At 39.8% G+C, this 13,127-nt stretch overlaps 1 protein-coding gene and 1 long non-coding RNA gene across 3 annotated transcripts; both read left to right on the forward strand.

Moving 5' to 3' along the window:
- Nucleotides 1-3,702: 3,702 nt before the first annotated feature.
- LOC135339320 (uncharacterized) lies at nt 3,703-4,679 on the forward strand. The gene is made up of 3 exons (XR_010395979.1): nt 3,703-3,846; nt 3,900-3,942; nt 4,010-4,679. It is a non-coding gene; the product is annotated as an uncharacterized LOC135339320 (long non-coding RNA).
- Nucleotides 4,680-6,605: 1,926 nt separating this feature from the next.
- Nucleotides 6,606-10,154, forward strand: LOC135339329 (2'-5'-oligoadenylate synthase 1-like). 2 transcript variants are annotated; one of them, XM_064535399.1, is made up of 7 exons: nt 6,606-7,017; nt 7,482-7,599; nt 7,723-7,960; nt 8,020-8,077; nt 8,281-8,471; nt 9,195-9,242; nt 9,889-10,154. In XM_064535399.1, the coding sequence occupies exons 1-7, from the start codon at nt 6,934-6,936 to the stop codon at nt 10,112-10,114; spliced, it is 963 nt and encodes a 320-aa protein (XP_064391469.1). In that variant the 5' UTR covers nt 6,606-6,933; the 3' UTR covers nt 10,115-10,154. The 2 variants fall into 2 exon arrangements, with proteins under 2 accessions (XP_064391469.1, XP_064391470.1); XM_064535400.1 differs by lacking the exon at nt 9,195-9,242.
- Nucleotides 10,155-13,127: the final 2,973 nt, after the last annotated feature.

Below are 13,127 nucleotides of genomic sequence, written 5' to 3' on the forward strand. Positions count from 1 at the left end.
GCTAAGTTTAATAGAACAGTGTGCAACTGAATAGTTGCACTAGCTACAGGGGAGGATCCAGGATTTAAGGAAGGGGGGTTCTTATACAGTACTTCTTGTCCGCGCAAAGCGCCGAAATTTTTGTGACCACGCCCCTTTTAAAGTACCACGCCCACTAATTAACCCTCATGTTCTCCCTCATGATTTATAAGCACAGGAGAGATGGTTGTGACTGGAGGAGAGATAGTAGTGGTCCCCAGTGGAAAGACAGACGGTGGTGGCTGGTGAAGAGGAGACTTGGCTATACACTTGTAGAACTTGACCATCAATAATATTAATGATTATAGCAATTATACATGTAAGTATGCAGTATCATTCAATATGCAGTGTCATGCACTCTCCCTTACCTGAAACTTTCCTCTTCTTACACCAGGAGTCAAGGATTCATGGCTAGATATAATAATATTATCGCTTGACCACGGTGCAAATCAATGTGGCTGCAGTAGCCAGAGAACCAGCCCCACCCTTTTATTATGCAAAGAGAACCAGCCCCACCCTTTTATTAAGCAGAGAGGACGTACTTTGTACGACTTTGTCACGACAGTACAGTTAGCTAGCTTAGACTCGCCAGCCAGCCCTTGAGAAATGGACTGGTCAAACTCCGTGTAGAGACTCGTGTAACGTTTGCCACGATATTTGTGGCAACTAACCGCATGCGGTTACCGCAAGATCAATGATAGTGACGTTTCACTAGAAACTCTACGTATCACATGCAGTATACTGACGTCACGAAAACCGCAGCCCGGAGTTTGACCAGTCTATATACTGTTCGCCAACAGTGCAGTGACGGCATGCGAGTCTAAGCTAGCTAGCTAATAGATACTAGCTGGAAGGGTAGTTCGTACGAACCCAACGAACTACCTCTGGATCCGCCCCTGAGCTATCTAAAACTAGCTCTCAAAGCTATCTAACTGCAGCACAATTTACAAATTAGTAGTCTACGTTTAGGAGCATAAAATTAAGGCCACTCCAAGTGATACTCTGGTTTCTGGTCCACCGCCCGCATCAGATTTTATTCTTGGATTTCTATCTCATTATTGGATTTCTATCCCATTATTTCTACTACGCATGCGCACAATGGTCCATGTGGTACAAAATAGTGTGATAATGATATTCATTTGCAAAATAATGAAATTCATAAGGTGAAATTGATAATGACATAATGAGAAAAGCCGCCCGCCCGCATGCAATTAGAAAAACTTCAGGACCAGAAACCAGAGTGTCACTTGGAGTGGCCTAATGACAATATCTTCGATCGGGACAGAACTGCGTGCAAAAATATTAGACTCATGGTAGGGTCGTTTTTAAACTGTGGCTATTATTTTTAATTTGTCTTATGAATGTTGAATGGAAAGTTAATTTGGGAGTCAGATAGAGATGAGCGTTAATTTTAAGGCCACTCTTAGTTGCATATACTTGTTTCAGATCAATTACCTCCCTCCTCAGTTTTGCTCACCTGCTTATTTAATTGCTGATGTCAGCCATTATTTGAGGTCAAAGTCATTTTTTTTCCCATGTGCAAGTTGCATTGTGCACCAAAAAGCCAGTGCGTAAAAAATATTTTTATGTTTAGACTCCGTCCTTTTGTGTATTTTCGTCAGTTAAAAAAACAGGATATGACGTCATCAAATAATGGGATAATGAGTAATGAAGACCTCCCTCCCTCATCTGGGTTGAGCTAGTATTCTCATCTGAAACAAGTATGCAACTAACAGTGGCCTAATGACTCAAATTAATACCCGTTTATAACATCGTATCTAAGTAACCTAGCTAGTGGGTTATTTTGAGGCACATTCACGGACTGCCCAAACTAGCTAGTCGCGGATTTTAGAGGTTCAATTGGCCACAGCAGAGATCGAGGTCTTTCAACCTATTTTCGAGATTCAAGGTCAATCCTCGAAAACCTTATATAGATAGTGCATCGAGCATGCATGAATGATTCATTGCCTCAATTTAGGACAAACCTGCAAAAGTTCATTACATTCGAGGTATATATATAAGATCCGTCATCGTTTTTAAGCCGCGGCTATTATCTAGCTGCCACATCGCTATTCCGGCGCTGTAAGGGTGACCGAGTCTACTGTTCTCATTTAATTTACATAGCAGTGCAGTAAGTAATATATAGCGCACAAGAATAATACCCCCCCCCCCACCCGGTACATGCAATCATTCTGGTATATTTATAGCTATTAATAATTATGGGATATCGAAACATTTCAACAATTTACACAAAACACAACATACACAACCACACATAGTGATAAAGCTGATCTAAGGGTTCTGTTCTGGCATCTCTACAGTCCATGGACCAGAGTGCTGTATTATGTGCACCTCCTCACAGCTCCTATATATGCATGGAGGCAATAAAGAGTGAGTTATTGGGTAGTACAACCGCAACCTATCAATGACAGGTGGGTGCAGGGCATACATCTGTTAGGCTATAGACACACTGAGTGTGAGTGGTAGACTATGGGCATAGGGCACAAAGTTTGCAATGTAACATTCAAATACCACATGATGTACACAATAATATTATTATCTCGAGCTCACCTTCGAGGATCGAGGGCAGACATAACTTGTGCAGCGATCGCCTCTTTCTTCATCTGTCTAACATCTCCAGAAGGGCCCTGAATGTCGCTTGTGAAGGCTTCTTTCTTTTCCAGATTTCAAACACTTGATCATAGCTATATAGGTGGTTATACTGTCAATTTTCTTCAACCGAACGTCAGTTTGCTCGCCAGGGGTTAATTCCAACGCATCGACATAGAGTTCTACATTATCAAAGCAGGCAGCCAAATATGATACATCTTTTTGTTGGATTTCCCTGTCACCCAGTTGATTTGTGAAATAGTGCATGAGTTGACATTTGCCCACACTGCAAAAACACTTTTGTTATTGTGACACAGTTTGCTACCGGCACAAAATGTTATCTTGACAAAACGTTTGTCAATTTCCTGCAATTATTGTTATAACGACAAATCATAGTTTATTTAACTATTAATATAGTTTATCTAACTATTAATATTTGTTATTATAATGGTAGATTGTTATTTGAACACATGTGTTGTCATTTTGTCGAAGTGTTGTTGATCTCACATTTAGTGGAAGTTACCGTTCATTGTCAAATTAACATTAATGTGTGACAATAACAAATTATAAAGTTACAGCTAGAACTCTACTAAAAGATACGTGCAAGTTTGCATCACTGATTTCAACCTACTCAACCTATACTCGATTACCCTAGCTCATAATAAATTGTCTACACTGAAACATCTCAGTTGCCCTGATGCTTATATCTTTGCATGCTCATGTTCAATTGTGTATGTAGCAATTGGAGACTTGTGACTGGGCATGGTAAGTTACAGTGGCAGTGAAGAAGTCAGGAGCCTCCAGAGTCCTTCAGTGCAGTGCAGTGCAGGCAGCCTTCTCTCTAGCCTCCTTCACAAGGCCTGGCCGAAGAGCGGCCTGGGATCGAGGCTACCTTCTCTCTAGCCTCTAACTCTAGCTAGTCTCGAGGCCAGATTCTGATAAGGAGAGTTTGGCCTCGAGACTATAATTATAAGCTGGAACTATAGGTGTGGCATGAGGGGGCGTTCAGGAATAACAGGGCGAGGCCTCAAACATACTTAGCACATGGTGCTTGCAGCTGCACCAGACTGCAGCTGCTCATGCAGCTTTATACCATCACTGACTGCATGCCTGTACCCCTGGCCCTGGCAGTGGGCTACCATGTTCCATGTACACCAGCTAGGATCTAGGAGTCAAGAGTCACCTGCATCTGCAGCTTGAAAGAAAAGACAATTGCAAGTTAGTCAGTGCTCATTGCTAAACTCAACTTATTGCCCAATACTCTCTTTCAGATTTTCTTAAAGAGTAGATAGTACCACCATCTCAAAGAAAAAAGTTAAGTTCCATTGCATGCTGTTGGCGCATGGCATGTACATGATCCCAAAACTCTCTGAATTCACAGTTTACAAATCACTGCTATACCGTATCGGCGTATAACTCCACCATGTACCAGCTTCAAAGAAAAAGGATTTAAGTTATGTTGCTCATTGCTAAATAAATGTGTTTACGTGTTTCTTCCAGCTGCAGATTTTACCGTACCTCGGCCCCACAATGTGTACCAGCTAGGAGTTTACTTAACCACCTTCATCGACTTCAAAGAAACGACTTGCAAGTTATGTCAGATTCCATAAAACTATATAGCTAGCTAGAGGGCAACTGTCCCTGGTTTCGACCTTCATCTGTAGCATACTGATTTACGAGTTTGTGTCTTCATGTGTCAGTTACACTGGTTTCGACTGGTCAACTTCGTCCATGGGGTGATAGCTAGTATACTGATTTACGAGTTTGTGTGTATGTGTCCTCATGTGTCAGTTACACTGGTTTCGACTGGTCAACTTCGTCCATGGGGTGATAGCTAGCATACTGATTTACGAGTTTGTGTGTATGTGTCCTCACGTGTCAGTTACACTGGTTTCGACTGGTCAACTTCGTCCATGGGGTGATAGCTAGCATTGTAATTTACCAGTTTGTGTGTATGTGTCCTCATGCGTCAGTTACACTGGTTTCGACTGGTCAACTTCGTCCATGGGGTGATAGCTAGCATTGTAATTTACGAGTTTGTGTGTATGTGTCCTCATGCATCAGTTACACTGGTTTCGACTGGTCAACTTCGTCCATGGGGTGATAGCTAGCATTGTAATTTACGAGTTTGTGTGTATGTGTCCTCATGCGTCAGTTACACTGGTTTCGACTGGTCAACTTCGTCGATGGGGTGATAGCTAGCATTGTAATTTACGAGTTTGTGTGTATGTGTCCTCATGCGTCAGTTACACTGGTTTCGACTGGTCAACTTCGTCCATGGGGTGATAGCTAGCATACTGATTTACGATTTTGTGTGTATGTGTCCTCACGTGTCAGTTACACTGGTTTCGACTGGTCAACTTCGTCCATGGGGTGATAGCTATAGCATACTGATTTACGAGTTTGTGTGTATATGTGTCCTCACGTGTCAGTTACACTGGTCAACTTCGTCCATGGGGGTGATAGCTTATACTATTTACATTTTGCACTACATATGTGTTGGTAACTATAGTGACTTCAATCTTTTGTTCTGTAGGGGCTTATTGTGACGAAAATGATCTGAGGGATGTAGCGTTCATGAAACCAAACGAAACGCCTGCAGTTCACTGTACTGGAATTTCAAGAAACGCTAAGTGATGAACACTAAAAACAATTTACTGACAGAAGAAATGTATTGTGCTGCATGTCATGTGATCCAGTGATCTTATTCTATCATAAACTCATTGTTCTAATACCGTTTGACCTTCTGCATGTGTGTACGTGCGCGAGAAAACAACTAATTAAATGACAAAGGTATAGTGTTAATTTAACAAAGAAATTCACTTTATAGCAGTGTTAATTCAGCATTCACTTTGCTATTTTGACATAGAAGTACAATAAATTGGTGAAATTCAGATGACATAATACTTTGTTGTTTTGACATCATTTCTTTGCTTGAATGACAAAACATTGTAGGTTGTTTTACCTTTGTCATTCTAACAAATATTATTCTGTCATTGTGAGATTCATCACCGGGACAAACTTTTGTTTGTTAAATTAACAAAAGTGTTTTTGCAGTGCAGAAACCGTTGATGAGCTGTAGCTATTCACTGGTTGAGCACGCGCAGATCCTACACTATGGAATGAAACTTAAAATAACACACTCATGCATATCCCGCTATAATTATGATACAACAACAAAACAACCAATACACACACTAGTCGTGACGACAAAGAGCGAGTGAAAGAGGCGTGAAACTATACTCTACTTGACAAGAAGGACGAGTCCACTTTATACCTCACATAAATTAAAAATCGTGCGGTCCATTACACGGGACCTAAATATAATTATGAAAGCACCGTGGATGCTGATGCCTCGATGGGGAGGCATAAAATATGAAGCTATATAGATATATCGATTTTACAATTCAAAAAGTGGTAAATGATCGACTACGATTGTTGCTAAAAATATGCCAAAAGTTTAAAGTAATGGCTACAGCATGAAACAGCTCAGTGCAGCTTTTTGCAGCTTTTTTCTCACTCTTGCAGCTACCAATAGCTATAGCGTTTTGGTGCTACTAAGTAGAGTAGCAACACTCCATGGACAAATTTTGCTACGCAACTGTTCTGAAAGGCTACAATGGCATTCCAAGTAAGCCCACATAATTATACAACTCGAGAAAGAAACATTATTTTGCAAATCCACATAATTATTGTAATCGCGACTAGAAACTCTTACATGCACTCACTGAGCAACTGTAACACTCTACTCACACACACAACACACACTTATAGTCTAAGACTACGTACCATAATTATACCTCGCTGCTGTTATAATGACACTAACTGAATACGATGAATGCTCCAAAACGTATGGCAATAATTATTATTGTGTTATAATTATGATGGATTGGCCGGTAGCTATAAAGAGGGCGTGAGTGACAACATTCCCTGGCAAGCTCACAAATAATAATATTTGGGCAGCTGACCAATTTTGTAACAAGAAGACATTCTACATCTTAAAAGTACAACACAGACGTCTAGTTAAACAATGAAAGTTTGAGGAATGTGCGAGTTTGGCAATGAATACGAATGTTTATTGCAGCTCAATAGACAGTTATTATAAGCATGCAGTGCAAACTTGACGGCTGCATGTACAAGTGTGAGTATAGACAACAGTGTTGCTGGTGTGCATTATTAACTAGATACAGTGTGTTTTACTACGACATTGACAGCTTTAAAGAAGTTGAGGTTAATAACTGGTCGAAGCGATTATCAAATCAAGAGTTAATATAGCTACGCAGATCAGTTAGCATTGTATACAAAATGGCAGAGAGGTGCTCACCAGTGGTTGACATGACAATAGAAGAGGCCCTAGAAATAATGGAAGCTATGATGGATCTGCTTAAGGTACGTATATAAGAAATAACTGTTAGTGAACAAATGTAACCCAAGCAGTTACGTATAAGTATAATATACAAGTTTCACCACACAGATGCATGTCAAGCGCTTTAGCCGATTAAGAATTTGAACACAAAGCAACTAATTTTAAAGACATTAACTCAGCAATAATGCACAGAAACTTTTGAGATTATTCTATAGCACAAACTGACTTCTTACCTCTAATAGATAATTATAGTTATCGTACACGATATAATATATAACGTATAGCGCAAAATTTTCGAGGTTGTCGTGCACGAAATCTATAATGTGTAAATATTAAAGGCGTGGCTTCCAGTAACCAATCAACCCACGAACGTTATGCAACGAAATGCTTTTAGAGGCCTTTCTACAAAAGAATATAGTGCCTCGAACATTTTGCACTATATATACAGGTATACTGAAATAAATTTTATGTTAGTGACCATTTTCAGCAAAAGTTGCCTGTAAGGTGCGGCCTACGAGTACCGGAGATAGTACTAGGAGGGTCGCTAGGCACAAGGACAGAGTTACCAGAACAATACGATGCTGACATCATCATATACTCACCAGGTATATATATACCATGCAGAGGCTTATTACCATAACCACCTGTTTTTTCAAGCAGTTAAAAGAGTTTTGTCGACAATTTAACTCTGCATATCTAGCTACATTTCAACACTAACCCTCTCACAGACATCACAATTAAGGAGGTGATAAGGAATGGCTATGGACTCTGGCTAAACCAGATCAATCAGTTAATGCACTCGGAGAAAGACCTAGCTGAGGGGTTCGAATTCCATGCCCTCACAGACAAGGGGTTGCAATTCACATTTGAGGGGATTGAGATTGAGATTATGGTCAGTCCAAATTGGAGAAAGCCAGCTGACTTCTACACCTTCCTAGAGACTTTGAGACCAGCACACAGAAAATTGTGAGTTGGTACTAATTGGCAGGTAATTTATTATTACGCTTTGGTCTGTCTTTGTATAGGTTTACTCAGTGTGCTGCAAAATGGCAGATCCAGTTTCTAAAAAATCAAGCTACTCGGGTGAGAAAGAGACCGTTTACTATACTATAGGTGTCTTATAATTATGTGAAAGTATAGGAGACGTTTTAGTCTTGCTTACAAGCATGATTATGAGAAAGCAGTTCTGCCATTACAGATAATTTCATTAATACATAAAAAAAGTATCATCACTATGATTATAATAAAATTAATGCAGTGTGAGTTTTGTTGTTTATCCCATTTAGAGAGGTAATTTTTGTCGTGAGTTCATTCGTCGAGCAAAGGCATGGCGTGCGCTCAAGTGGAGGCAGTGTACGGGGGGACGAGGGAGGCCCTCCTCCTATCTGCTCTCCCTCCTGGTCATCCACGCCTACGAGAATGCTCACAAGACACTGGGCGTGTTCTCCACACTCAGTCCAGAGACACTAGCACAACAGTGAGTGGGCGGGTAGAGAGGTAACCAAGGGGTACAATGGGCACAATGTACATCAATGAGTGGGTGAATAAGGGAGGTATATATAGCTAAGTACATGCATGCATGTACAGTTAGTGGGCAGGTAAGGAAGTAACTATATAATAGTTAGACACTGTTTAGGAAGTTTCTACATGATTTAGAAGCCCAAAGGGCTGGTTGTAGTATCCCGAACGCAGTGAGGGTTCTACTTAGCCCTGAGGACTTCTAAATCATGTGGAAACTTCCTAAACAGTGTCTAAGCATTTTAGATCATAGCAACCATGAGTATTTAGCCAATCAGATTTGAATGTTCTTATCTAATCTTTGCTACATGATTTTCTAAGTGAAGTACATGATTTTCTATTGAAGTACATGATTTTCTATTGAAGTACATGATTTTCTAAATTGGATAGAACATTTCCTCTAACCAATCAGATTGCAGTATTTATGACAAACATGATCTAAGAGAGCATAGTATATATATAGGCCTAGCTAATAATTACATAAATCGAAAACATACTACTGTATAATATATATATATACAACATAATTATATACATTGCCTATAAATTATATTTCTGCAACTTTAAGTGCTATAATTATAGCTGATTACTAAAAAGTATTAATAAATGAACAAATTGTTTATACAATGTACATATGGTAGCAATCACTGATTTGCACCAACTGTAATGAAATTACTTGCAGTGCCACAGAAGAGCTAAAGAGTATTGTATACAACTGTGACAAAGTCAAGTGAGTTATAGCCGGTTATTCATTTAACATAAAGGCGACAAGCTGTTGCTATAACAGTATATAAAGTGGAACCTCGGCTACTCGACTTGTCATATTTTCACCACGATATAATCATGTTTAACTAATAATCAGAAAATGAGCGAGTCCATTAAATGTGCATGCGCATTATATCTGTTACCATGCTGCATGCACCATGCATGGAGACATATTTTCTGCGCATGTGCAGACGACCACATACACTAAATTTGCACTGCTGTTTGTTAAGTGGGTAGATAAAGGCGTGGTTTATCCATTCGATTATCCGGTATATAATTATTCAGATATCTGGCCTGCCTCTGGAAATTAAGGTGTCTGGATAATCAAGTGAAGTACAACCTGTGCCTTAATCTTATAAGTGAACCAAGCTCTTTTCTACAGTAAAATTTGTAGACGTTTGCCTTGGCTAGTTATTGTAGCAGGATAGACTCACTTAATCAAATTGATAATCATTGCACAACTGAACTTTACATAAGATCAACTGCTGTTACATAGTTCCTATGACATCATACATGACATCATACACTGTTATATTATAAATAGTACCAACTGTCACAAAATTAATCCCCCCCCCACGCACGCACGCACACACACACATACACACATGCAGCATATACTGGGAGCAGTGCTACGCTATGAAGCAGTACCCTACCCTAGTTCCCCCGAGGGCACCTCGCATCATTGACCCGGCTAACCCCACACATAATCTGTACCTTACAGGGCTCGCAAATTTTGAGCCCTACAAAAGGTGTGGAGAATACGACACTGGGACGGGGGATTGGAGTTCTCTAATCAGAAACATTGGAACGCTAGACTTAAGTAAACCAGTAGAATGAATATAATTATCACAGCGTAATTGTGTCTATAACTATTCTATCGAAAAAATTAACATGCGAATAGGGGCGTTTCACCATGCAGTATACGTGGGTGTGATTTCAATATAGAAAATATTAGCCTGCATGGGGGGGGCCAGACCTTTTCTCAGAGGGGGGAGCGGCCGAGGGGCAAGAGAAGAAAAGGTCTGTAGACTCTTGCAGCAGTCCATGTACACCTACATGCTCTTGGAATGTCAATAATAATTAGTTAAAACTTGTGATATTGGAGGTTGTAAAGAAGGAGTAGATATAGCAATACTCTCATTTCGTATTCAAGAGGCAATACTCGCATTTATTTGGGTTAAAAATCACAAGACATAGGATATGCATTTCATTGGCTCTGGCCACATTCTGCTAGAGCACACGGAAATGCTGCAAGAGTATCCAGACCTAATCCTATAGGGCTCACGAGGACAATGGCATGATAATTATAAACAGATATAATTATAATTATATATAATCATTATCTATCTACATATTCACCTACAACGTAAATACATGCAAGAGACTGAGTCGAGTCGCAGCCAGTAGGCTACTCAGTGGCTGCGAGTAGCTAGCTATAGCGAGTTTAAGAGTATGGTAAAGTCAAAACTAACATTTAGTAACGAGTATTAAGCTTATATATAGATCTACATATACAGTATACAGTGTGAAGGCATGATCTCAGTCATGGAATAATAGTATAAATTGTCAGTACAGTTTGATCCCTAAAAACTCCATTCCATTCAATACCAGATGACATCCGCCGCCGTTCTTCAGAAACTTGTCAGACACTGAGTGGCTATATAGGTATCCACCATGGAATGACTGGACAAGAGCCAGGAGAATCAGAGCTTTCATGAGCTTCATGTAGACTCGCAAGCCGTCACTGTTCACCTGCAACAGTGACGGCTTGCGAGTCTAAGCTTCATGAGCATGCACGGGAAGCCATCTTTGAGCAATATAAAGTGAGTGAAGTATATCGAAATATCAAAGTTTGTATTCTTCTGACAAGAAACAAGAGCAGTGGATAGCAGATTGTATGAATGGCAGAGCAAACAGCATGATCACCAATTGTAAGGAATTGTATTTGAAGGTACATCTGGAACACAGTGAAACAATAAAACAAGCTATATATATAGAGGCTCCATGGTGGACAAAGTAGAAACACACAAAGTTACATGCAGCTATAAAAATGTTTAAGATTAAGGTCTATAAAATTATAATTATAATTATATAGACTAGAAATTAAAATAGTTATATACTGTTTCAGATGTGTCTACGGGATTTAGAATGTCATGCAAAGGCACTGCTGTAGTACCCCGAGCGTAGTGAGTGTATTAAAAGTGCCTGGCTCTATAAAAATGTAGCAAAAGTCAAAAAAATCAGCACCCCCCTAAATGTCTCTAGCTAAGGTAAGCTTTCACTAGACTGAAAAATGAACTCTCCACTATAGCGAAGGTTAATCGCACTGTCCACTAGCTAAGGTCAACTCTCTACTATCGAAGGTCATCGTATACTGTCCGCTAGTAAAGGTTAATCGTACTCTCTGGGCCACTGTACAATACAAATTCGATTCACAACGTAGATATACACAAGCTGATTCGAAGGGAAAAAGCATGAGCGTACAAAAGTGACAAGACAGTGGAACCCAATGAGCCAAACTCCTATATTTCATCTCCTTGCTAGCACACTCCAAGAGTATCACGGGGACTGTGGGGAAAGTTCAGCTGTTTTTACAAAGTGTGAGGACAGGTATAATTATGGCCTCTTCTTAGAGTTTATAATTATAATCAATAGTGTACATGAACTGCATGTGTACCAAAAATCACCACTAGCCTATAACCTATGTCCTATAACCTATGTCATTTTTCAGTTGTGTGCTGTGTTTATGTCTACGTCTAAATTTTGTCTACGTCCCATTTTTTGGAAAAAAATCAGACACCTGATGCCTGGCCATGCTGGAAAAGACAGTTTGAACAATTTCGAGAAGCATCAGGCCTTGCAGGAGAGTCACAGTCGAAACAAGTCAATACATTTTAGGAGAAGAAGCGGAGTCAGTCCTAGTGTTCACTAATAATACTGCTGAGGAGCGAAGACAGTATGCTGCAGTAGTGGAAAAATGTGAGGAATTTTTCCAAGTACGCAAGAACATCATTCACGAGTACACATTTTTGCGATTTTACTCTCATTCGCAGAATTAGCAGAAATTAATACCCAATTTTATGCCACCTTTAAGTACAGTATAGAACCTAGCTAATCTGGACCCTTTTTAAAGTTCGGAGACTGGACAAAAATAATATTAAACTGAAAAGAAGAGGGCTGTATAGAATAGACTACTGCACATGCGCACTTTATTAATAAACTGCTCAATACCTCACTGAATACAATGGCTATACTGCAAAGAAAACGAAAAGAGCTCACAAGACTCGCTGTATATTAAAAATTTGAGATAGAATTAGCTAGCAGCTTTCCTTCTGGCCACAGTAATATTACATGCATGCATGTGCATGTGAGTGTTCTTTGTTAATGATACTTAATGACATCCAAAATTTTCATGTATATTTGAATGGGGGTTTAGTCCCGCTTATTCGGATTAGCGAGGTTCTACTGTATATATACAGTCCTTTATAGTGCTTTATTTTCGAGGAGCACAATTTTTAAGGTTCGAAGCCAATCCACGGAAACTGTATTTTAGTTCCTCAAAAGTAAAGTACCTTACATTATTGAAACAATAATTGATATGAAGCACTATAATGATGACATACATATACCTTGCATGCACTATTACGCTTAATAGTCCAGAGCTAAAGACTCTGGGCTAAAGATGATCCGAGAGAAGTACTCTCACCTCCTTCCTGCTCCGTGGTGGCCGGCCAATCCCACCAACAATGTGTACGTCAGTGGCATGTCTGGTCGGAGGAAGGACAAAGGATGGCAGGAATTCGCTATGAAGGTGGACAACATTGACCTCACCATAGACGTCCAGCAGCAG

Source organism: Halichondria panicea, chromosome 8 (assembly GCF_963675165.1).
Source record: "Halichondria panicea chromosome 8, odHalPani1.1, whole genome shotgun sequence".
Taxonomy (NCBI): domain Eukaryota; kingdom Metazoa; phylum Porifera; class Demospongiae; order Suberitida; family Halichondriidae; genus Halichondria; species Halichondria panicea.

Excerpts from the sequence above, each read along its gene's own strand:
- LOC135339329 (XM_064535399.1), top strand. The coding sequence starts at position 6,934 with ATGGCAGAGAGGTGCTCACCAGTGGTTGACATGACAATAGAAGAGGCC. Across the intron at positions 8,078-8,280 it reads TAAAAAATCAAGCTACTCGG|AGAGGTAATTTTTGTCGTGA; the intron begins GTGAGAAAGAGA and ends TATCCCATTTAG. Across the intron at positions 8,472-9,194 it reads CCAGAGACACTAGCACAACA|TGCCACAGAAGAGCTAAAGA; the intron begins GTGAGTGGGCGG and ends AATTACTTGCAG.